This window comes from Schistocerca serialis, chromosome 3 (assembly GCF_023864345.2).
Source record: "Schistocerca serialis cubense isolate TAMUIC-IGC-003099 chromosome 3, iqSchSeri2.2, whole genome shotgun sequence".
NCBI lineage: Eukaryota > Metazoa > Arthropoda > Insecta > Orthoptera > Acrididae > Schistocerca > Schistocerca serialis.
Genome location: NC_064640.1, coordinates 1,088,760,430 through 1,088,786,463, shown reverse-complemented (window position 1 = coordinate 1,088,786,463; position 26,034 = coordinate 1,088,760,430). Strand labels below are relative to the sequence as shown.

General features: G+C 42.1%; 1 protein-coding gene across 1 annotated transcript in view; it reads right to left on the bottom strand.

The window, feature by feature from the left end:
- Positions 1 to 25,352, bottom strand: part of LOC126471395 (molybdenum cofactor biosynthesis protein 1-like) — an 86,998-nt gene extending 61,646 nt beyond the window's left edge. Inside the window, exons 1-3 of the mRNA XM_050099520.1 lie at positions 25,335 to 25,352; positions 5,079 to 5,271; positions 630 to 856 (exon numbers count right to left, since the gene is read on the bottom strand). Coding sequence (XP_049955477.1) covers positions 630 to 856; positions 5,079 to 5,271; positions 25,335 to 25,352 — 438 coding nt within the window. The remainder of the gene's footprint in view (positions 1 to 629; positions 857 to 5,078; positions 5,272 to 25,334) is intronic.
- Between the last annotated feature and the right edge of the window lie 682 nt (positions 25,353 to 26,034).

Below are 26,034 nucleotides of genomic sequence, written 5' to 3'. Positions count from 1 at the left end.
CTAAGGACATCTCTGCCTGAGGCAGGATTCGAACCCGCGACCATAGCAGCAGCACGGTTCCGGATTGAAGTGCCTAGAACCGCTCGGCCACAGTGGTCATCTTTTATTTTGCAAAGAAATTTTTGATAATAAGATGAACTGATGCTGGTACTTGCTACTGAAACCAGTAGTACTTAGACACAACAAAAGTGTGACTATAGAATTAAGAATAATTTTTCCAAACAATTGAGTATTTTTTTCAAAACAACACCACAATAGAGGAAACTTACTTTAAACTAAAGACACAAAAGAAAAAAAGAGAAACTATAAAGATCTTGAGTCTCATAAGACTCTCTTTGGAGGAAAATATAAGACATTTAATTGGTAAACTTGCAAGGCATACTTTTTATGTTGTATAAACTACGAAACTGTTAGCATCGTCAGCTAAAATTTACTTCTTCTGTCTTAATATACCTTCCTTCACTTACAGCTGCAGTGTGGAGACAGGGGTGAGGGTGGGAGCAGGGATGGGGGCGAGGGTGAGGGCGTACTGCTTTAAAATGGTGATTCTTGTATTGATATTCTTAACAACAGATTTATATCTTTTGCTTATGAAAGTCTGCATGCGATGACAGCTGCACTAGTAATACCTTCACAGGGTCGTATTCAAGTTGCAAGGCTAGATCTATGCCAGCCATGACACGCTCCCAGCCTTTCCTCCTCGTGATCTGGTCGTAGCGTTGGGACTGCAGGGTGTCTAAGCTGATGTTCAGACCGTCAAGCCCTGCCCTCTGCAAGGCAACCAGCTGTCTTGTCAATATGAGGCCATCGGTTGTCATTAAGACACTTTCGAGATCTTTTATTTTCTTTAAGGCACCTGTGAAACAGCAAATTATTCTAAACAAACTGAAACAAATAATTTGTAACATTGCTGTTGCATATGAAACAAAACTCCAGTTGATAAATTGAAAATACAAATTCCTTAAAAGTTAACTGTACATTTGCCCTAATACAAAGAGATAAGAAGGGTTAATAAACTGAATTGAAGAATGCAAGTTAAGATAGCAATGAAAAAATAATTAGAGGCATAAGATCACCTACTGCAACAGGGAAATGGGAATCAATATGAACCATTACCCAGCTACTGTCAACTGATTCCATGTCTCCATGCACACTGTATAAACCACTGTGGGTTTGTCCGACACAGTACATTGTTGTACCACCTATTATGGTTTTTCCCCATTCAATGCTCATGTGGAGTGTGGGAAGAATGATTCTTTAAATGGTTCTGTGCATGCTGTAATTAATCTTGCCTTCATGGTCCCTATAGGAGTGATACATATGTGGTTATTGTATAATCCCCAAATACCTCGCTTAATACAGGTCCCTGAAATTTCATAAGTTGGGTTTTGTCATATATTTGGCATCTATCTTCACTTGTCTGGCATTTCCAATTTTTAGTAGCTTCTTGATGCTCTCCCAAGCATCAAATAAATCTATGATCAATCACGCTACACTATTTTGTATACATTCAATGTCTGCCATTAGCCTTATTTGTTATGGGTCATACTTAAGCAATATTCTAGAATGGGCCACACAAGTATTTTGTAAGCAATGTCCTCTATAGACTGATTGCATTTTCCAGTATCTTACCAACGAATTGAAGTCTGCATTCTGCTTTGCCTACAAGTGAGTCTATGTCACCATTTCATTTCATCCAGATATTTGTATGAGTTGACCAGTTAAAACTGTGATTATTTGATAATGTAGTCATACAATACTGTCTTTTATTTGTTTTGTGATGTGCTCCAATTTACATTTCTGAAAACTTAAACTCAGTTGCCTATCTTTGGACCAATTTGAAATGTTATGATCTGACTCAAATTTGTGCAGATCTTTTTCAGGCAATAATTCATTATAGACAACTCTATCATCCAGGAAAAGTATGAGGTTCCTTATAATATCATCTTCCAGAACATTAAGGTACAACATTAATGTAATGGTATAAATTACTATAACTGTATAAATAAGTTTATAAGTGTGTAAAATACATTGAACTATGTGTTACAACAGAACATTGTACTGGTATACTCAGCAAGATGTTAAATCAGCAGATAGCTATATTTTATGTTCAACATTTTGTGTACAGCATATATGCTGGAAAGGATTTATACCCAAATTAAATAAATCTGAAGAAATGGTAGTGTGTCTCTGGAAAAAAAATCAATAAAAACTCATACAGTCCAATTTGCTATTATGTCACTGTTACTGAAATATAATACAAAGTAACTGAATTCGATGAACATTCTCAGAGTGCAATATGCCTCAGAGTGAAATGCACAGTAATGTCAACATTATTTTTCAAGGCTATGTTTGTGAAAATGGATGACAGCAAACTGCACATTTTGTTCTCAATCAGTGGAAGTATTATGCACTGTAAAACACTGTACTGCTGTTCTACATAAAAGCTGTCTCATTGCCAACATCTTTCCCCTGCTGGCTGTTCTACACTTCTCATCACTGATTCAACACGTTGTAAGATATTTTATGCTGTATGACACCACAGTCCAATCTGGTAAGGATAGCATAAAAATAATATATGAATTTCAGTATTGAAACTGGAACAGCAGAACAGCTCTCATCACACTGGATATCAAATCGAGGTTGGATTACAGCCATGGGTACATTAATTCATGCTACTCAACTGTATGTCATATGTCAGAGTTCATCAACTGTAGTGGTTGGCGACTGGTGGCTGGCGACTGGTGGCATACCCATCTCTTGGCATTCTGTGAACAGACGTTCTCCACACTTGACAGATTTGAAGAAAATGCTGGATATGGCAACAGTGGAACACTCTCTGTATCGAGGTAGCTCAGTACAGCTCAGGTGATGTGTAGTCTTGCATTATCTTGTTAAAAGATAACATCATGGAGCCCTTGAAAATAGGGCACAGCGATAGGCCTTAACAAAACACAAATGCAATGGCTGCTGTCCAAATTATTGGCGATGCGAACCAGAGGTTGTGACATGTATCCAGTTGCACCCCATACCATCACATCACATGCTGGACCCGCATGGGAATGACAGGTACAATCTGGCCAGGTCTGTTGGCATCAGAGCCTCCACACACAAGTACATCAATTGTGACGATGTTGCAGAACCGAGACTCATCTGATACGATGACACAGTGCCATTCCTGTGTCTGGCATTGTTGTTAGTTGCACCGCTGTCAGTTCACCTCTCTCTAGAGCTGCATTAAGGGCTTGACAGTCTGTGCTGCTCCAGATGCCATCACATTGTCTGTGTGGATACTTGTCTCACTGTATACAAGCCCACTTCCTGACTAAATGTACACAACTTCACTGCAGGATCATGTACGCATGAGCGAACACTTGTCTGCCCTCTCAGGTGCTAGTTGGGTGGCACTACTGAGGCCCTGCAAGGCATTTAGCATGGCCCATCTGAACCTACCAATTCAATGTTCGCACAAAATGAGATTCTGAGCAATGCAAGCAGCAATATAGTGAAACAATAAACCAGAGTCTCAGCAGACCATGAGCCTGCCACTGCCAAATCTGGAATGCTGATAAACATTTCTCCTTCTTCCATTATGCTTAACACGGTCTTCGTGTAAACAACCAACACTGAAATAGAATTTCTGAATGAGAAACCTGCTCCATAAGCTTGTCTTGCATACAGAATATGCATGGGAGTGCTGAAAAGTAATGCCTCTGAATTTTTTATTCTGTTCTCAATATCGGTCGAGGTATGACACGTCACGCATATTACTTGGTCAGCTTTCCCACTTCACTGACTTGTGGCACACCCCCCTCCCGCAAACAGATGGAGTCACAATAGGCAGGCCACTCTGACCAGAGATTGTGAATATGTTTACGGTGCACTTCGAGGAAGAGGCCCTGATGTCATCCAAATGGAAATCCATCTTCTTCTTCTTCTGTTATGTAAATAACACACTTGTCATCTGGCCTCATGGAAGAGACAAACTTCTTGACTTCTTTGTACATGTGAACTCCACACGCCACAAAATCAAATTCACTATGGAGACCAAAGAAGAAGGAAGACTACCATTCCTGCACATCATAGTCAGGAGAATAACGGACAGCACCCTGTGCCACAGCGTGTATCTGACTCTATAAAACACATAAACTCAGTTCTCCTTATGGCACTGTGAATAAATTCAATAACAAAAAGTGTGATGAATGTTGCAGCGTACATTTAATTTCCACTTTGGCTTTGCATTCAAGATCAGTCTTACCTGAGAGTGCAACATTACATCTTTGGTTAATTTAATTATATGTTCATTAGATTTTGGTTATAAGGCACGTTTTGCTGCCTAATGTTTCATCTCCAAATGCTGGAAACAATTCATGGAGGAAGAGGAGTATGTAAGACATTGGTGGACCAGGTTTGAAGAATCTGTGAATTTCAATACTGTGTAGAAGAGCTCAATCATTTGAAAATAACTTTCAGACCTTGTGGCTATTCTAACAGATATACATAAGGCACTACATTCTAAAATATTTGAATCTTTCACTGAAAAACAAGCAACTAGAGGAAAAGTTCTCTTGCCATTTGTAAAAACAGTCGCAGATCGCGACCTCCGAGTGCTATGAAGAAAAGGTATTGACGCAGTGCTTAAACCAAACTGAAGACCACAACAGCAGCCATACTCAAGTAAATTGCTATGCAGTAGTTTCAGTGAATTTGACAATGATGTAGCTGCTTTCATGGTGGCCCAGTCATATTGTGGGGTAGGGAATGCCAGTGACAGGGCTGGAATTGTAGGTGACAGATGGATTTTTGGCAAAGCCTTGTATCAATACCTCCTTAATTATTGAGCTGAAAAACTGTAAAAAACATTCATACAGTAAAATCACACAAACAAATTTCCTATTTCTGCAGGTATTGTGCCTTCTGTTTCTTTTTCATTACAAAAACATATTGATTCAAGTTTATAAAGTCACAACTATGTCACTGTGATTTGTGTAACACACATTCTGGAACATGTTCCAGGAATGTCATGAAACAGACAGCTTTAAATACTTAATCTAGCTCATCTTTCAAGACTTGCATGCCAACAACAACTCCATCTATCCAATCTGTTTTTATTTCTCTTTCATGTAAAGATTTCTCCACAATGGATATCATCTGCCATGTAGGCAGTGCAAGAGGAAATTCCACACTCACATTTGGGTAATCAAGTGGAGTCTGTGTCTTGTCAGAACCAAGTACAATCAACCCAATTTCATCTTTACCACTGGTAAATATCTGGAAACATATTAAATGGTAAAAATAAGTTATGTTTATAACAAGTTGTATACCAATAAAAACATCACACACAGATACTCTTTATAAAATTATTTAATTGGATAGATAAAAAATCTACTCACCAAGCAGTGGCAGAACACACACATAAAAGACTGTTGTGATAGGGAAGCGTTTGGAGTCAGTGACTCCTTCTTCAGGCTGAAGGGTTGCAGGGGAAGCAAGAAGGGTAAAGGAAAAGGACTGGAGAGGTCTAAGAAAAGGGGTAGATTTTGAGAAAGTTACCCAGAACCGTGGGTCATGGGTGACTTACCGTACAGGATGAGAAGGAAAGACTAATTGTTGGGGACTGCATCAGGCAAGATTTGGAAACCTGAGAGCTTAAAGGTGGAAGACAGGGTAATATGCAAGACAGAGATTACTACTAAAACTGTACATGACTTAATAAGAGTGAGAAGCTAAGCGTATTGTATACAACAGCTGTGGGAGGGGGCAGTGAAAATAGACGGGAAAGACAATGAAAGATGTAGAAAGCTAAAACGGAGTGAAGCAAAGAGTAATTACAGTGAAGAAAGGCTGAGACAGGAGAAATTAACGTAAATTAAGGCAAGGTGGGTAGTGAGAGCCAAGGACACGTTGTAGTGCTAGTTCCCACCTGCAGAGTTCTGAGAAACTGGTGTCTGGCAGAAGAATCCAGGTGGCATGTGTGGTGAAACAAGTGTCGAGGTCACGTATGCCATGTTGTAGAGCGTGCTCTGCAACAGGATATTGTGAGTTTCCAGTATATACACTATGCCTATGCCCATTTATCCTAACTGATAATTTGGTGGTAGTCATGCAGATGTAGAAAGCTGAACAGTGTTTACATAATAGCTGGTATATGACATGTGTCGTTTCTATTTTTCGCCTGATCCGCAGTTCTGGGTGACTTTCCCAAAATCTACACCTTTTCCTGGAACTCTCCAGGCCTTTTCCATTACCCTTCTTCCTTCCCCTTCAATGCTTCTATCTGGAGGAGTCACTGGCTCCGAAAGCTTGCCAATCACAACAGTGTTTTATGTGTATGTTCTGCTGCCACTTGGTGAGTAGATTTTTTATCTATTCAATTAAATAATTTTATCAATAATTTATTGTTTTTGTTGTTATAGTTACTCTTTATAACCTACTTAAAATACATCACGTACCCTCCTCTCCACAATTCTTCGAACACATAGTTTTGCCTTTTGTAAAAAATCACTGCGTTTCTGTATAACATACTTGGAGTCAAAGTGTCCAACATCTATTACAATCATAAACAGAAGAAAGAAAGTCATTGTATTTATTGGCAGTATTACCCAATCAAATATTTTGAAAGAGTTCCAGTGGTATAAATTTACAAAATCTTACAAATAAATATATACGTTTATTCTTTAAATCAATTCTTAGCAATAACATAATAGTATAAATTGCAGAATCAATATAGCCAATTTTAATGTAATGACTGCAGTACAAATACAAAATAACAGCGGTAAGTTATAACAAATGAGAGAGAGAGAGAGAGAGAGGCATTTAGACATTGTTTCATTACAGTGTGAAACTTATTAGAATTAAAATGAAGCCATAGTGAATTATTACATTCCAAAAATAATAATTATTGTGCTCTTTCACCCCAAAATACTACATTCATTAGGTAATATATACTTTTAATTTCAGAAATTTTTACAACAGCTCTGGACTTCACTGACTCGATGAATTTATTACATGTGTCAATGAATGAGGGTTGATAACACTGCTTTAGTCATTCAATTGTTCGTCATGTGATATTCGCAATGTTCTTAATAACTTCTTATGTAAAGTTCTATCATCAAAAAGATAATCTACATAAGTTTTAAAAGTCGCGAATCTTTAAACAACAACTTGAAAATGGGTATATCAGTATTTTGTATACATTCTAGCATTGCTAGATTTACTTTTAAATTTTAAAGTATATGAGCAGATTGAGCAACTTTTCATCCAGAAAATTTGCTGTTGGCAAGACCTCACTACAAAGAAAAATTCATAAATACCAGCATTGTAAGTGATACAAAACAGGTATTAAGCAACGGGCATAAATATCGTTCTGCTTGACGAGAAAAAAAGTAGGTAGATGAAAGAGTAAATTGGGTGCAAGGATTGAACATAAACTCACCCAAATTACAAAGGATCTTTTTTTTTTTAAAAAAAAGAAAAAGAAAAAAAAAGAGGGTCACTGCTCAAGAATTGAGAACTACCCCCCCTTTCTTTTACAGGCTTGCTTTCACTTTTCAGATGAGACCATGTCCGACATATGTGAAGAAAATAGCCAATATGTAAAGAGAATTCCAGTTAAAGAGTTTTCTAGAATGAGATTTTCACTCTGCAGCATAGTGTGCACTGATATGAAACTTCCTGGCAGATTAAAACTGTGTGCTGGACCAAGACTCAGACTTGGTGATCATAACCCCAGACCTGTGTTGCCATTTTCGGAGGTAGATCTCGTATCTGGAAAGAGGAGATGACAGTTAGGGTACTATGGGCGAGCAGCTGCCATCAATTTTTGATGGTGCAGAACACACAATAGTGCAACTGCTGCCTAGTCAAAAGGCACCTGTTACCAGTCTTACCCCACAATAGTGTATCGAATCCAGACTTAATGCTGAAGCTGATAAAAAGTCATATGAGAGATTCCTGTAATCTAGGTGTGACTGCACAGCCATATTAAAGTAGAGTGGACCACACCGCGGTCGGTGTCGCTGAGGCATAGAAGAGCATTCAGGTGCGACCTACATGTCTGCTTTAGTTGACAAAGACGGGGAAGCCATGTCAACTAGGCATCAAAGACCAGTCCTAAAAAACACAATGACAGAAATGCATAACGTAGGTCATGGCAGCCAAAAAATGGATGCTATGAGTGAAAGCGCAGGATTGTGCTTAGTGTATTGCTCCCTGCATTCTGCCTCCAGCAATAGCCGTCGCGGACGAACAAAAAAGATGGGGACACCATATGTCATGCAGCTGCCGCCAGATCATTGATAGCCGCATAAAGGAGAGCGGCACTCAAAACAGAACCTTGTGCAAGCCCCTTCTCCTGCAGGGGGGGATGCTACAGGAGGCACCAACCTGTACCCAAAAAGTGTGACATGGAAGAAAGTTCTGGATAAAAATCTGTAGTGGGCCATGGAGGCCCCACTCCTTTAAGGTGGCAAGGACGTTATGGCACCATGTGGTATCATAAGATATATACACAGGTCAATGAAAACTGCAACAAGGAACTGATGCTGAGCAAAAGCTGTTCAGATAGCACACTTCAAGTGGACTAAATTATCTTCAGTAGAGCGCCCTTGGCGAAAAGCACCCTGGATCGAAGCCAAAAGATCCGGGGATTCAAGGACACAATACAGCCTTCGACTAACCATATGTTCAAGTAACTTTCAGGACACTGAGTAAACAATCTGGACGACAGCTGTCCGTTTGAAGAGGCAATTTATCTGATTTCAAAATTGGAATAACAGCATTTTCTCGCTACTGGGAAGAAAATTCTGCATTGCACCAGGGGTGGTTAAAGAAAGGCCAGGTACACTGACGGAAAAATTTGCAACGCCAAAAAATAATTAATGTAGAGTAATGAAATACCAGGAATATATTTGTTGAGACAACATATGTAAAGTGATTAACGTTGCAGGATCAGAGATCAATGTGAGTGTGAGATAAGCCACTGCAAATATAAATGTAAATGCTGGTACGCTGTTGTACACGTGTCATGTGTCAGTTTGTGGGATGGAGTTCCATGCCTGTTGCACTTGGTTGGCCAATATAAGGACAGTTAATGATGTTTGTGGATCGGTTGAAGCTGTCATCAGATGATGTCCAATATGTGCTCGATTGGAGGTAGAGCTGGTTATCGAGCAAGCCAAGGCAATATGTTGACACACTATAGCATGTTGGCTTACAACAGCAGTATGTGAGCAAGTGTTATCCTGTAGGAAAACACCTCCTGGAATGCTGTTTGTGAATGGCAGCACAACAGGTCAAATAACCAGACGGACATACAAATTTGCAGTCAGCGTTCGTGGGATTCATACAGACAGTTTTGTCAGTGGAAAAGCGAAAGCCATTGTCGATGCTCCAGGAGTAAAGACAATCAAGACATTGCTGAAGATGCCACTAAGTGAGACAGGTTCATAGAGAATTGCAATAGAAGGCAAAATCGTCAAAAAAAAGGGAGCCGGAGATGCCCAGTGGGAGACAGGCCATTATAGGGTTTATGGTGATAGCAAAGAGAATGACACTCAGAATGGAACCCTGAGACACACCATTTTCCTGGATAAAGGTGTCCAACAAGGGAGACCCTTCATGCACCTCGAAAACTCAGTCTTTTAAAAATGTCTGAAGGAAACAGGGTAGGTGGCCACGGAAGCCCCACATGTGTAGAGTATGGAGGGTACTAGCTCTCTAGCAGGTGTCATAGGCCTTCTCCAAATTGAAAAACACGGCGACAGTCTGGGATTTCTGCAGAAAACCATTCATGACATGGGTGGGCAAAATAATGAGACGGTCAACTGCAGAATGCCGTGTTGAAAGCCACACTGTGCATTCATCAAAAATTGTGAGACTCGAGCCACCATATCATCCGGGCATGAATCATATGTCCCATCACCTTGCGAACACACTGGTAAGAGAGATGGAGTGGTAGCTAGAAGGAAGTGTGTGTGTGTGTGTGTGTGTGTGTGTGTGTGTGTGTGTGTGTGTGTGTGTGTGTGTGTGTGTGTGTCAGAGAGAGAGAGAGAGAGAGAGAGAGACAGAGAGAGAGAGAGAGAGAGAGAGAGAGAGAGAGAGAGAGAGAGAGAGAGAGCTAATTTCGGCAAGAGCTGGATTTCCATCAATAAACTGAGTTGAAGTCTGCTGTTGTGGTCTTCATCCAACTACTGCTTTGGTGCATCTCACCAGCCTATTCCAGCCTTTGTAAGCCTCTTCATCTCTGCATAGTATTTCAACCTAAATCCACTTAGAATGGTGAACCACCATTCAGAGAGTAACTTTTTAACAACACAGTTTGACTTCAGTAAAGGTTCTATACTGAGAATCCAACATAATATCTCAAAAATTCAATTCCAGTAGAATTAAATAGTGGAAATTATCCCCCCTGTCATCTTGCCAAAGCCTTTGACTGTTTAGATTAAAAAATTCTGTGAGGGGGAGCTAAAATAGTATGGCATTAAAAGTCTTCCCCTTGCATGGATTGAGTTGTACTTTAACTACAGAAAATGGAAGGTCACATTAACAAATGATAAGACAGTAATAAGATTAAACTCAAAAAGGGAAAACATAAAATATGGTGTGGCACACAGTGTTTGCTGTCAAGTCCACAAAAATGATTTACTTGGGGCACTGGAGGGCTTTGGAAAAACTCTAATGTTTTGCAGTGTCACAAACTTATTGATGCAAGATCTAAACTCATCCATACCAGAAACATTCAGGAGAATAACAGAACAGGCTTGTACTGATCCACAGGTACCAGCTTAAGGCCTAAAAACTTGTATTGTGCAGTTCTAAAGAAATAAAAGCGACTTACAGATACGAATATCAAAAGTAGGGATGTTGTTGTTGTTGTGGTCTTCAGTCCTGAGACTGGTTTGATGCAGCTCTCCATGCTACTCTATCCTGTGCAAGCTTTTTCATCTCCCAGTACCTACTGCAACCTACATCCTTCTGAATCTGCTTAGTGTATTCATCTCGTGGTCTCCCTCTACGATTTTTACCCTCCACGCTCCCCTCCAATACTAAATTGGTGATCCCTTGATGCCTCAGAACATGCCCTACCAACCGATCCCTTCTTCTGGTCAAGTTGTGCCACAAACTTCTCTTCTCCCCAATCCTATTCAATACTTCCTCATTAGTTACATGATCTACCCATCTAATCTTCAGCATTCTTCTGTAGCACCATATTTCGAAAGCTTCTATTCTCTTCTTGTCTAAACTATTTATCGTCCATGTTTCACTTCCATACATGGGTACACTCCATACGAATACTTTCAGAAATGACTTCCTGACACTTAAATCAATACTGGATGTTAACAAATTTCTCTTCTTCAGAAACGCTTTCCTTGCCATTGCCAGTCTACATTTTATATCCTCTCTACTTCGACCATCATTAGTTATTTTGCTCCCCAAATAGCAAAACTCCTTTACTACTTTAAGTGCCTCATTTCCTAATCTAATTCCCTCAGCATCACCCGACTTAATTAGACTACATTCCATTATCCTTGTTTTGCTTTTGTTGATGTTCATCTTATATCCTCCTTTCAAGACACTGTCCATTCCATTCAACTGCTCTTCCAAGTCCTTTGCTGTCTCTGACAGAATTACAATGTCATCGGCGAACCTCAAAGTTTTTATTTCTTCTCCATGAATTTTAATACCTACTCCGAATTTTTCTTTTGTTTCCTTTACTGCTTGCTCAATATACAGATTGAACAACATCGGGGAGAGGCTACAACCCTGTCTTACTCCCTTCCCAACCACTGCTTCCCTTTCATGTCCCTCGACTCTTATAACTGCCATCTGGTTTCTGTACAAATTGTAAATAGCCTTTCGCTCCCTGTATTTTACCCCTGCCACCTTTAGAATTTGAAAGAGAGTATTCCAGTCAACATTGTCAAAAGCTTTCTCTAAGTCTACAAATGCTAGAAACGTAGGTTTGCCTTTCCTTAATCTTTCTTCTAAGATAAGTCGTAAGGTCAGTATTGCCTCACGTGTTCCAGTGTTTCTACAGAATCCAAACTGATCTTCCCCGAGGTTGGCTTCTACTAGTTTTTCCATTCGTCTGTAAAGAATTCGTGTTAGTATTTTGCAGCTGTGACTTATTAAGCTGATAGTTCGGTAATTTTCACATCTGTCAACACCTGCTTTCTTTGGGATTGGAATTATTATATTCTTCTTGAAGTCTGAGGGTATTTCGCCTGTTTCATACATCTTGCTCACCAGATGGTAGAGTTTTGTCAGGACTGGCTCTCCCACGGCCGTCAGTAGTTCCAATGGAATATTGTCTATTCCGGGGGCCTTGTTTCGACTCAGGTCTTTCAGTGCTCTGTCAAACTCTTCACGCAGTATCGTATCTCCCATTTCATCTTCATCTACATCCTCTTCCATTTCCATAATATTGTCCTCAAGTACATCGCCCTTGTATAGACCCTCTATATACTCCTTCCACCTTTCTGCTTTCCCTTCTTTGCTTAGCACTGGGTTTCCATCTGAGCTCTTGATATTCATACAAGTCGTTCTCTGATCTCCAAAGGTCTCTTTAATTTTCCTGTAGGCGGTATCTATCTTACCCCTAGTGAGATAGGCCTCTACATCCTTACATTTGTCCTCTAGCCATCCCTGCTTAGCCATTTTGCACTTCCTGTCGATCTCATTTTTGAGACGTTTGTATTCCTTTTTGCCTGTTTCACTTACTGCATTTTTATATTTTCTCCTTTCATCAATTAAATTCAATATTTCTTCTGTTACCCAAGGATTTCTAGTAGCCCTCGTCTTTTTACCTACTTGATCCTCTGCTGCCTTCACTACTTCATCCCTCAAAGCTACCCATTCTTCTTCTACTGTATTTATTTCCCCCATTCCTGTCAATTGCTCCCTTATGCTCTCCCTGAATCTCTGTACAACCTCTGGTTCTTTTAGTTTATCCAGGTCCCATCTCCTTAAATTCCCACCTTTTTGCAGTTTCTTCAGTTTTAATCTACAGGTCATAACCAATAGATTGTGGTCAGAGTCCACATCTGCCCCTGGAAATGTCTTACAATTTAAAACCTGGTTCCTAAATCTCTGTCTTACCATTATATAATCTATCTGATACCTTTTAGTATCTCCAGGGTTCTTCCATGTATACAACCTTCTTTCATGATTCTTAAACCAAGTGTTAGTTATGATTATGTTGTGCTCTGTGCAAAATTCGACCAGGCGGCTTCCTCTTTCATTTCTGTCCCCCAATCCATATTCACCTACTATGTTTCCTTCTCTCCCTTTTCCTACACTCGAATTCCAGTCACCCATGACTATTAAATTTTCGTCTCCCTTCACAATCTGAATAATTTCTTTTATTTCATCATACATTTCTTCAATTTCTTCGTCATCTGCAGAGCTAGTTGGCATATAAACTTGTACTACTGTAGTAGGTGTGGGCTTCGTATCTATCTTGGCCACAATAATGCGTTCATTATGCTGTTTGTAGTAGCTTACCCGCATTCCTATTTTCCTATTCATTATTAAACCTACTCCTGCATTCCCCCTATTTGATTTTGTGTTTATAACCCTGTAGTCACCTGACCAGAAGTCTTGTTCCTCCTGCCACCGAACTTCACTAATTCCCACTATATCTAACTTCAACCTATCCATTTCCCTTTTTAAATTTTCTAACCTACCTGCCCGATTAAGGGATCTGACATTCCACGCTCCGATCCGTAGAATGCCAGTTTTCTTTCTCCTGATAACGACATCCTCTTGAGTAGTCCCCGCCCGGAGATCCGAATGGGGGACTATTTTACCTCCGGAATATTTTACCCAAGAGGACGCCATCATCATGTAATCATACAGTAAAGCTGCATGCCCTCGGGAAAAATTACGGCTGTAGTTTCCCCTTGCTTTCAGCCGTTCGCAGTACCAGCACAGCAAGGCCGTTTTGGTTAATGTTACAAGGCCAGATCAGTCAATCATCCAGACTGTTGCCCTTGCAACTACTGAAAAGGCTGCTGCCCCTCTTCAGGAACCACACGTTTGTCTGGCCTCTCAACAGATACACCTCCGTTGTGGTTGCACCTACGGTACGGCTATCTGTATCGCTGAGGCACGCAAGCCTCCCCACCAACGGCAAGGTCCATGGTTCAGGGGGGGGGGGGGGGATAAATGGGCAATTAGGCTCCCGTGTTCTAAGTTCCTGGGTATGCAGATACCAATCACGTGTGAGACCAGCATGTGGGTCAGTTAACCGAGAAGCTCAGTTCCGCCCATTTTGTGCTTAGAAATCTCTTACTGTATGAAACTGGACAAAGGATTGCTAACACACTTTCACTCAGTTTACTCATATGGCATAATCTTCTGAGGTACTTCAGCTAAGCGGAAAAAAATATTTATTCTACATCTTGAAAAAGCTTCTTCAGGGACCCATGGATTCTCACACTTACATGCCTATAGAAGTTATATTCCCTAATGGTATTTGTGATTAATAACAAGAGTTGGTTTAAGATGAACTCAGCAATTCAGAACTGCAATACTAGAAGCAAAAATAATTTCCATATATAAAAACCTAAAATCAGGGTTGCCACAAGTTTCTCCAAGTGAAATTCCCTGATATTTCTCTGATTCCACAGACACATTTTAGAATTTTTCCCCGACAAATTTTGAGGTCTCGAGGAGAGGTAAAGACATAAGTCAACAAAAGAATGTAAGGGCTTTGTATTTCTCCCCCATTTTGTTTTAGGGCGCAAAAACAACTAGGGTCATATGTGTCCATGCCAAAACTGTGAAACACAAAGATGAAGAGAGGAGTTAAAAATGATTACATGTCAACGTTTAATGACAGAAGAGAGGACAGCTATAAACAGGGACGTGGAGAAAGGTCTACGAAGTACGCAATAGGGAAATGGAGGCCCCGAACTAAAAATTAAATGGCCTTCACCATATTGCTACAACTGATAAAAAGTAAAACACGGTCGACAGCCCACGCATTGTTCACTAAAACGGCCAATAACTCAGATGGCAAACCCAAACGGGAACGTAAACGGTAAAAAAAAAAGGGCATCCCCTCAGGAAACGGCAGACAGTTAAAAGTTGGGTGCAATGTGCACAAAGTAGTGGGGGAGCACCACTTAACAAATGGTGATGGCTAAAAAGGCAGTGCCCAATATGCAACCTAGTTAAAATGACCTCGCCGCAGGAGGACTGAGAGGAGGTTGTCCAAGCCACTGGGAGAGGCTTAATAACCAAGAGCTTATTCCTATGAATGGAGGACCAGTGTCGATGTCAAAGTGACACCACCTCCTGACAGAAAGCTACAAGAGATCATCAGAGGGAATGCAAGAATTATTGGGCTGAAGTACGAGGAATGCAGCTTTGGCAGCAGTGTCAGCAACCTCTTGGACCGATATTACCTGGAACCCACATAAACATCACAGTGGCTCCATAAAAAGTGAGCAAGTGGAAGCTTTCCTGGAACCGGTGCATTAAGGGATGGACAGTCCACAGTGCACAGAGGCTTTGAAGGGTGCCGAGAGAGTCTGAGCAGTGACACAGTTGAAAAGAGTATGTCACCAGATGTACTCCATGATCTGATACAGGGTGAAGAGCTCTGCTGTAAATACTGAGCAATGTGCCAGAAGTCAGTACCAAAAAATGTTGGTTGACGTTGAAGGCACACCCGACACCATGGTCAGTCAAAGAGCCATCAGTGTACACAATGATACTATTGCAAAATTCCATGCATAGGTCGTGAAACTGAAGGCAATAGAGCGAGCCTGGTGCAGTGTCTTTAGAAAGTGAATGAAGGTCAAGGTGAAGATGGACTGCCGCACGAAGCCAAGATGGTGAAGGGTTCACACCCATCGAAAAAGCTGCAGGGAGCATGAAATGGGAGGACCAAGATAGTTTTGTATAAAGCAGGAGCCTCAGGAATTTTGTAGTTTCAATGAATGGAAGAGCAACAGGCCGAAGATGTAAAAATGGTGGGAGAAACCAGCTGTGCTGTCAGAAATTCATACAAATGTTTTTGTCAGTAGAAAAACGGAAGCCACTGTCGATGCTCCGTGAGTAAAGACGATCGAGACATTGCTGAAGACACCAATCAATGAAACAGGTTCATGGAGAGCAGCAGTAGATAGCAAAATTGTCAACAACAAGAGAGCCAGAGATGCCCAGCAGGAGACAGGCCATTGTAGGGTTAATGGCGACAGCAAAGACGACGACACTCAGGACAGAACCCTGAGGTACACCATTTTCCTTGATAAAGGTGTCCGAGGAGGCAGACCCCATACGTACTTCGAAAACTCGTCTTTTAAAAGTTCCTCAAGGAGATGGGGCAGTTGGCCCCATGTGCAGAGAGTACAAACGATACTAGTCCTCCAACAAATGTCGTAGGCTTTCTCCAAATTGAAAAACACAGCCAGTCTGGGATTTCCACAGAAAACCATTCATGACATGGGTAAACAAAGTGGGTAATAGCCAGAAGGAAGTTGTTTGTCCTTACCGGGCTTAGGTGTGGGTATGACAGTGGCTTCACGACAGTGGCTGGAAAACATGCCCACTGCCCAGGTCCGGTTGTACGTATTAAGCAAAAAGTGCTTGCCCACAAGAGAAAGGTGCTGCAACATTTGAAAGTTAACAGTGTCTGGTCCAGGACGGAGGATTGAGATGAAGTGAGAGCGTGATCTAGCTTCCTCATAGTAAAGGCAGCACAGTAACACTCACGATTCTGAGAACAGAAGGGTATTGCCCGAGTCTTCTCTGCTCATTTCCAATAGAGGTAGGCAGGACAATAGTGGGAGGAGCTCAAAATTTCTGCAAAATAGCGACCCAAGGTGTTGGAGATAGCAGTAGGGTACACGATGATATTGTCTGCTACTGTCAGGCCGAAAATTGGCGAATGGATCTTGCTCCCAGAGAACCGTCGGAGGTTGGTGCACACGATGGTAGAGGGGGAGTGAAACTGTTAAAAGAACTAGTGAATGAAGTTCAGCTACCTTTTTGGTTATCCCGAAGAATGCGAATTGCATCGCAGCAGGCTTCAGTCCACCACAGGACTGGGACACAGCATAGTAAAGAGGAAGTGTGAGGAATGGAATGTTCTGCGACAGTAAGGATAATGTTTGTAAGAAATTCCACCTGGTCATGACAACTGCGGAAATCGTGTTCGTTGAAGGTCGCCAGGGAGGAGTAAAGTCTCCAGTCAGCCTTAGTGAGCTGCCATTTCGATGTGCACGGAGGTGGGGTAGGAGTCAGCAAATGGATAGCACACAGGAAATGGTCGCTCGAGTAGGTGTCAGAAAGAACGGTTCGTTCAAGATGATGTGCAGGATGGGCAGTGAAGAAGGAAAGGTCCAAATGGGAATAGGTGTGTGACGAGTCTGAAAGCAACATGGGTGCTTCTGTGTTAAAGAAGACAAGGTTAAGTTGATTAAGAATGGCAGCGAAGAGGGCACCTCTCGGAAAGGTTCTGGAAGAGCCCCAAATGGGATGGTGTGCATTAAAGTCCCCAAGCAGCAGAAATCGGCGAGGAAGCTGTCCAATAAGCTGGAGGAAGTCGAACCTGGTGACATCGAATGACGGAGGGATGTAAATGGTAGAAAGGGAAAAGCTCAAGTGAGGAAGGAAAAGACAAACTGCAACAGCTCGATGACAGGTAGTCAGGGAGATGGATGGGTTGACTATGAATGTCATCCCATATGACTCCCCCATGAGACAGAATGCCAACCTCGAGCGGAAGGTCAAAACAGACCAGGAAGAAATGCAAAAGCTCAAAGCAGTCGCGAGGATGCAATTTTGTTTCCTGAAGGCAGAGTACAAGTAGAAGCTGCGATTCTAAAAGCAGTCATAAATCCTCTTTGTTGGTTCAAAGGCTGCAAAAGTTCCATTGGAGGACAGTCACGATGAGGACAATACGAAGGGGTGTCACCTCGGCAGCTGCCGAGTGCCAGTCTGCAAAAACTCGCTGCTACAGGGCACAGAGGCAAGAGGATCCTGCTCCATGAGGTCCTACAGAAGTGTCGGCTTTCTTCTGCTGTCGACATGAGGAATCCAGGGCACAAGAAAGGTTGGTGGGGCACACTGGCGACATGGAGGCCGGCCAGGAGAAGGTATCACATGGCGACACCGTCAAAGAGGATCTTTGGGTCAGCGAAAGAGAAGACCATTTGCCTTTGTTGGACTTTTTCGAGCCTTTCCAGTTGGCAGAGGGAGACTCATGTGTTGATTGGCTGGAGGGATGTAGCAAGTCTTCAAGGGAGTCTTCCTTCTGTCCTTTCCGGCCTGCCGGTTGTGTAGCTGGTGAGTTGCACAAATACTCTGAGAATCAACACTAATGAGGATAGTAGCAACTCACGCTAAAGATGATTGCTGAGCCACATCCAGGCATGTAAAAAAGACAATAACATTCTCACAACTAAACTTCCGCCATACCCTTTGTCACAAAACAGGAGCACACAGATATTCAGACACTCACCCAGACACAACTCATGTATACGTGATCACCACCTCTGGCTGATGCGTCAACAATCTCTGAGAATCAGATTCAAATAACCACTCCTCCTGTCTCCCTGTCTCTCATCGATAGCTGCTAGGCTAGTGGCAAGAAGTGGTGGCGGTACTGACTGCAATTCGAGGGGAGTGGTATAAAGGGGAAAAGCAGTAAGAATAAGGGAGTAGGGGAAGTTACGCACGTACTCAGCTGCATGCAGCCAGTGATGACACATGACATCTCAGTAAATAAACCATTTCATCTACTGAGACAAAAACAAGATTTTTCCAGTGCTCTTTTCAAATTTCCCTGATACATTTGAAATTCCCTGATTTCCAGAACATGCGGCAACCCTGGAAATACACATGATTGATGTGCCACAATAATATTTATTTCATATTAATAACCATCTAAGCTGTATTATTACACATTTATTGTGTTATGACCAGATTTGTTCACTGAACATATTCAGGTGGCCTACATGTGTAAAGTCATGACACAAATGGGCAATTTGAAGATGTTCAATCAGTGAAACCAACTGCAACAAGATAAATATGTAATAACACATATAATCATTAATATTGGTCTCAGCTGTGGTGCTCAGCATGATCAAAGTCATTTATTTTACAGTTCGTTATGAATCAGATTTTGGCTTTTTAGGACATCATCAGAAATTGTCTGAGGATGACACAGAATGCCAAACGCTGGTTTATAACAGACTATAAAACAAATACTATTGTGGAAAATCAATGATGTGAATTTAAGCATTAATATATCTATGTTCCCTCAAGTACCAATGGCATATTTCCATGTAGACTGTGCACCTCTCCGTACGGTTCAGATTACAGCTTTATATTCTGCTACAAAAGTGTAACTGTATGACAAGAGACGGACAGGCAAACAAAAATCCCCAAATCCTTAAAAATGAAGTAAAAAAATACCCCATGAGACAAGGTGTCCATAATTTATAAGAATACCTGGGCTCCAGAAGGTAAATTCTGCATACTAATACTATTATATAGATCCTGACTTTAACCATATATAGAGAGCTGACAGTAGTCTGTGTCCCATTACATGAATGTTTTGTTTGAAGTATTATATAAAAATAGCAGCTAAATAGTATAGGACAAGCAGTGGATATTTTCAAAATCGCTGTTTTACCCCTGACATAACAAATCTACAAGTAATTTCATAATTATCAATTCGAGCAGAGAAGCACTAGCCATAATTTGTTGTTAGCATATTTTACAGACATAGGCAGCAGGGGATTACCAAAAGTTCTTGTTCTCTTATTTGCTTTAACCCGTGGCATCTTCAAGATGCTGACACTCCTATTTCAAGCATTTTCAATATGGAGACCACGACATCTGTCACTACACCCATGAACAAACATAAACAGGCCCTAACAAGTGGAATATTTAACACCAGAAATAAAGTGAAACTAATGGGGGAACCGCTCGAAGTAGGGGTTTTGGGCAGTGTCAATCAGCACACACAACAATAAGTATCATGACACCATTCCAAAATAAATATCAAACCAAAAATTATGCACACAAAATCCTCAACAAACCCTCAACAATCATCCCACCCCAAAACTGCAAAAAACAGCTATTGGTATCATACATTTTGCCTGAACTAAACAGCTCCAATGAAGACAGTGATACTAGAAACCCACACATACACTGAAACTTTCACTTGGTCTATACCGCTCAAACATAGCCAGAGATACCATGAAACCAGACACAAAAACCTGGTACTGCAAATTTCACTTGACCTATATAGCTCAACCAAGGTGCACAATACTACCAACTGCCACAAATCAACAACACCAGACCACACTCCATAAAACCCACCGATATAAGCAAATAAATACCCCCAAAAAATAATACCAAATTAATCAAACATAAATTACCTCAATGAACCGTAAACAAATCCACTACACTCTTACAAAAAGGGAAAAGGTCTTACCAACCACGGTTTCCCCCCCTCCACTCTCTCTCTCTCTCTCTCTCTCTCTCTCTCTCTCTCTCTCTCTCTCTCTCTCTCTCTCTCACACACACACACACACACACACCTAAGCACCACTTACCAAACAACTGATGCCTATCCCATACATACACACACACATCAAAAAACGTTTTGCATCTCCTCGGTTCCTGAACCTGTGCAGAAATTTGCAATAGAGATCAACATCGTTTCCGCCCTTTCTATTGATCATGAAAACCACACAGTGCATGTTGTACCACCATACAGCGAGACTCTCAGAGGTGTTGGTCCAGACTGCTGTACACACGGGTACCTCTGATACCCAGTAGCACGTCCTCTTGGATTGATGCATGGCTGTGTTCGTCGTACCATACTATCCACAAGTTCATCAAGGCACTGTCAGTCCAGATCGTCCCACTCCTCAACGGCGATTCGGCGTAGATCCCTCAGAGTGGTTGGCAAGTCACATTGCCCATAAACAGCCCTTTTCAATTTATCCCAGGCATGTTTGATAGGGTTCATGTCTGGAGAACATGCTGGCCACTCTAGTCGAGTGATGTCATTATCTTGAAGGAAGTCATTCACAAGATGTGCACAATGGGGATGCGAAATGTCATCCACGAAGACGAATGCCTCGCCAATATGTTGCCAATATGACTGCACTATTGGTCGGAGGATGGCATTCATAAAACTTTGAACATAGCTGCTAAGGTTCAGTGCCCATGTCAGAATTATATTAGAACAAATAAGCCCTCTGTCAGAAATATTAAGTCAAAATTGACCAGGTTTCGACGCTACTATGAGCGTCGTCTTCAGAATTAGACTAACTGTTCTAAAACATATAAAGTATATAATACATTAATAAAATTAAAGTTTGTACTGCATCTTTTCCAGTCAGTACAAACTTTAATTTTATTAATGTATTATATACCTAATATATTTTAGAACAGTTAGTCTTATTCTGAAGATGACGCTCATAGTAGCATCGAAACCTGGTCAATTTTGACTTAATATTTGTGACCGAGGGCTTATTTGTTCTAATATAAGGATGGTATTCACTTATAGCACAGCTGTCATGGTGCCTACCATGACCACCAACAGTGTGCATCAGCCCCCCATAATCCCACCCAAAACAGCAGGGAACCTCCACCTTGCTTCACTCATTTGACAGTGTGTCTAAGAGTTCAACGTGACGGGGTTGCCTCCAAACACATCTCTGACAATCGTCGGAAGGCATATGTGACACTCATTGGTGCAGAGAACATGATGCCAATCCTGAGCAGTCCAATACAGCTTGTTATTGGGTTCATCTGTACCGTGCTGCACGGTGTTGCAGTTGCAAAGATGGACCTCGCCATGGATGTGTGGAGTGAAACTGCACATAATGCAGCGTATTGCACACAGTTTGAGTCGTAACGTGACGTCCGGTGGCTGCACGAAAAGCATTATTCGACACAGTGGCATTGCTGTCAGGGTTCCTCAGAGCCATAATCCATTGGTAGCAGTCACCCCCTGCATTAGTAGCCCTCGGGTGGCATGAGCAAGGTATGTCACCGACAGTTCCTGTCTCTCTGTATCTCCTCCATGTCCGAACAACATTGCCACGGTTCACGCCACGATGCCTGGACACTACCCTTGCTGAGAGCCCTTCTTGGCACAAAGTAATAACGCAGATGCAATCGAACTGCAGTATTGATCATCTAGACATTGTTGAACTACAGACAACATGCCCTGGATTCCTCATTTCAACAGCAGAAGAAAGCCGACACTTCTGTAGGACCTCATGGAGCAGGATCCTCTTGCCTCTGTGCCCTGTAGCAGCGAGTTTTCGCAGACTGGCACTCGGCAGCTGCCGAGGTGACACCCCTTCGTATTGTCCTCATCGTGACTGTCCTCCAATGGAACTTTTGCAGCCTTTGATCCAACAAAGAGGATTTATGACTGCTTTTAGAATCGCAGCTTCTACTTGTACTCTGCCTTCAGGAAACAAAATTGCATCCTCACGACTGCTTTGAGCTTTCGCATTTCTTCCTGGTCTGTTTTGACCTTCTGTTCGAGGTTGGCATTCTGCTCATGGGGGAGTCATGCTGCTCATATGGGATGACATTCATAGTCAACCCATCCATCTCCCTGACTACCAGTCATCAAGCTGTTGCAGTTTGTCTTTTCCTTCCTCACTTGAGCTTTTCCCTTTCTACCATTTACATCCCTCCGTCATTCGATGTCACCAGGTTCGACTTCCTCCAGCTTATTGGGCAGCTTCCTCGCCGATTTCTGCTGCTTGGGGACTTTAATGCACACCATCCCATTTGGGGCTCTTCCAGAACCTATCCGAGAGGTGCACTCTTTGCTGCCATTCTTAATCAACTTAACCTTGTCTTCTTTAACACAGAAGCACCCATGTTGCTTTCAGACTCGTCACACACCTATTCCCATTTGGACCTTTCCTTCTTCACTGCCCGTCCTGCACATCATCTTGAACGGTCCGTTCTCTCTGACACCTACTCGAGCAACCATTTCCTGTGTGCTATCCATTTGCTGACTCCTACCCCACCTCTGTGCACATCGAAATGGCAGCCCACTAAGGCTGACTGGAGACTTTACTCCTCCCTGGCGACCTTCAACGAACACGATTTCCGCAGTTGTCAAGACCAGGTGGAATTTCTTACAAACATTATCCTTACCATCGCAGAACATTCCATTCCTCACACTTCCTCTTTACCATGCTGTGTCCCAGTCCTGTGGTGGACTGAAGCCTGCTGCGATGCAATTCGCATTCTTCAGGATAACCAAAAAGGTAGCTGAACTTCATTCACTAGTTCTTTTAACAGTTTCACCCCCCCCTCTACCTTCGTGTGCACCAACCTCCGACGGTTCTCTGGGAGCAAGATCCATTCCCCAATTTTCGGCCTGACAGTAGCAGACAATATCATCGTGTACCCTATTGCTATCTCCAACACCTTGGGTCGCCATTTTGCAGAAATTTTGAGCTCCTCCCACTATTGTCCTGCCTACCTCTATTGGAAATGAGCAGAGAAGACTCGGGCAATACCCTTCTGTTCTCAGAATCATGAGTGTTACTGTGCTGCCTTTACTATGAGGAAGCTAGATCACGCTCTCACTTCATCTCAATCCTCCGCCCTGGACCAGACACTGTTAACTTTCAAATGTTGCAGCACCTTTCTCTTGTGGGCAAGCACTTTTTGCTTAATACATACAACCGGACCTGGGCAGAGGGCATGTTTTCCAGCCACTGTCATGAAGCCACTGTCATACCCACACCTAAGCCCAGTAAGGACAAACAACTTCCTTCTGGCCATCACCCACTTTGTTTACCCATGTCATGAATGGTTTTCTGTGGAAATCCCAGACTGGCTGTGTTTTTCAATTTGGAGAAAGTCTATGACATTTGTTGGAGGACTAGTATCGTTTGTACTCTCTACACATGGGGCCAACTGCCCCATCTCCTTGAGGAACTTTTAAAAGACGAGTTTTCGAAGTACGTATGGGGTCTGATCCTCGGACATCTCCCCCTCCCTTTTTTTGACGATTTTGCATTCTATTGCAGTTCTCTATGAACCTGTCTCACTTAGTGGCATCTTCAGCAATGTCTTGATTGTCTTTACTCCTGGAGCATCGACAATGGCTTTCGCTTTTCCACTGACAAAACTGTCTGTATGAATCCCACGAACGCTGACTGCAAAATTGTATGTCCGTCTGGTTATTTGACCTGTTGTGCTGCCATTCACAAACAGCATTCCAGGAGGTGTTTTCCTACAGGATAACACTTGCTCACATACTGCTGTTGTAAGCCAACATGCTATAGTGTGTCAACACTAACCAGCTCTACCTCCAATCGAGCACATATTGGACATTATCTGATGACAGCTTCAACCCAGCCACAAACATCATTAACTGTCCTTATATTGGCCAACCAAGTGCAACAAGCATGGAACTCCATCCCACAAACTGACACATGACACGAGTACAACAGCATACCACCATTTACTTTTACATTTGCAGTGGCTTATCTCACACTTACATTGATCTCTGATGCTGCAACATTAATCACTTTACATACGTTGTCTCAACAAATATATTCCTGGTATTTCATTACTCTACATTAATTATTTTTTGGCGTTGCAAAATTTTCCATCAGTGTACCTGGCCTTTCTTTAACCATTCCTGGTGCAATGCAGAATTCTCTTCCCAGTAGCGAGAAAATGCTGTTATTCCAATTTTGAAATCAGATAAATTGCCTCTTCAAACGGACAGCTGTCGTCCAGATTGTTTACTCAGTGTCGTGCAAGTTATTTGAACATATGGTTAGTCGAAGGCTGTATTGTGTCCTTGAATCCCCGGATCTTTTAGCTTCGATCCAGGGTGCTTTTCGCCAAGGGCGCTCTACTGAAGATAATTTAGTCCACTTGAAGTGTGCTATCTGAACAGCTTTTGCTCAGCATCAGTTCCTTGTTGCAGTTTTCATTGATCTGCGTATATATCTTATGATACCACATGGTGCCATAACGTCCTTGCCACCTTAAAGGAGTGGGGCCTCCATGGCCCACTCCTGATTTGTATCCAGAACTTTCTTCCATGTCTCACTTTTTGGGTAAAGGTTGGTGCCTCCTGTAGCATCCCCCCCTGCAGAAGAAGGGGCTTGAACAAGGTTCTGTTTTGAGTGTCGCTCTCCTTTTTGTGGCTATCAATGATCTGGCGGCAGCTGCATGACATATGGTGTCCCCATCTTTTCTGTTCGTCCGCGACGGCTATTGCTGGAGGCAGAATGCACGGAGCAATACACCAAGCACAATCCTGGGCTTTCACTCATAGCATCCATTTTTTGGCTGCCATGACTTACGTTATGCATTTCTGTCATTGTGTTTTTTAGGACCGGTCTTTGATGCCTAGTTGACATGGCTTCCCCGTCTTTGTCAACTAAAGCAGACATGTAGGTCGCACCTGAATGCTCTTCTATGCCTCAGCGACACCAACCGCGGTGTGGTCCACTCTAGTTTGATATGCCTGTATGCAGCATTGGTGCAGTCACACCTAGATTACAGGAATCTCTCATATGACTTTTTATAGCTTCGACATTACGCCTGGATTCGATACACTATTGTGGGGTAAGACTGGTAACAGGTGCCTTTGGACTAGGCAGCAGTTGCACTATTGTGGGTTCTGCACCATCAAAAATTGATGGCAGCTGCTCGCCCATAGTACCCTAACTGTCATCTCTTTCCAGATACGAGATTTACCTCCAAAAATGGCAACACAGGTCTGGCATTATGATCACCAAGTTTGAGTCTTGGTCCAGCACACAGTTTTAATCTGCCAGGAAGTTTCATATCAGTGCACGCTATGCTGCAGAGTGAAAATCTCATTCTAGAAAACTCTCTATCTGTAATTCTTTTTTTAAAAAAAAACCTTTGCAATTTGGGTGAGTTTATGTTCAATCCTTGCACCCAATTTACTCTTTCATCTACCTACTTTTTTTTCTCATCAAGCAGAACGATATTTATGCCCGTTGCTTAATACCTGTTTGTATCACTTACAATGCT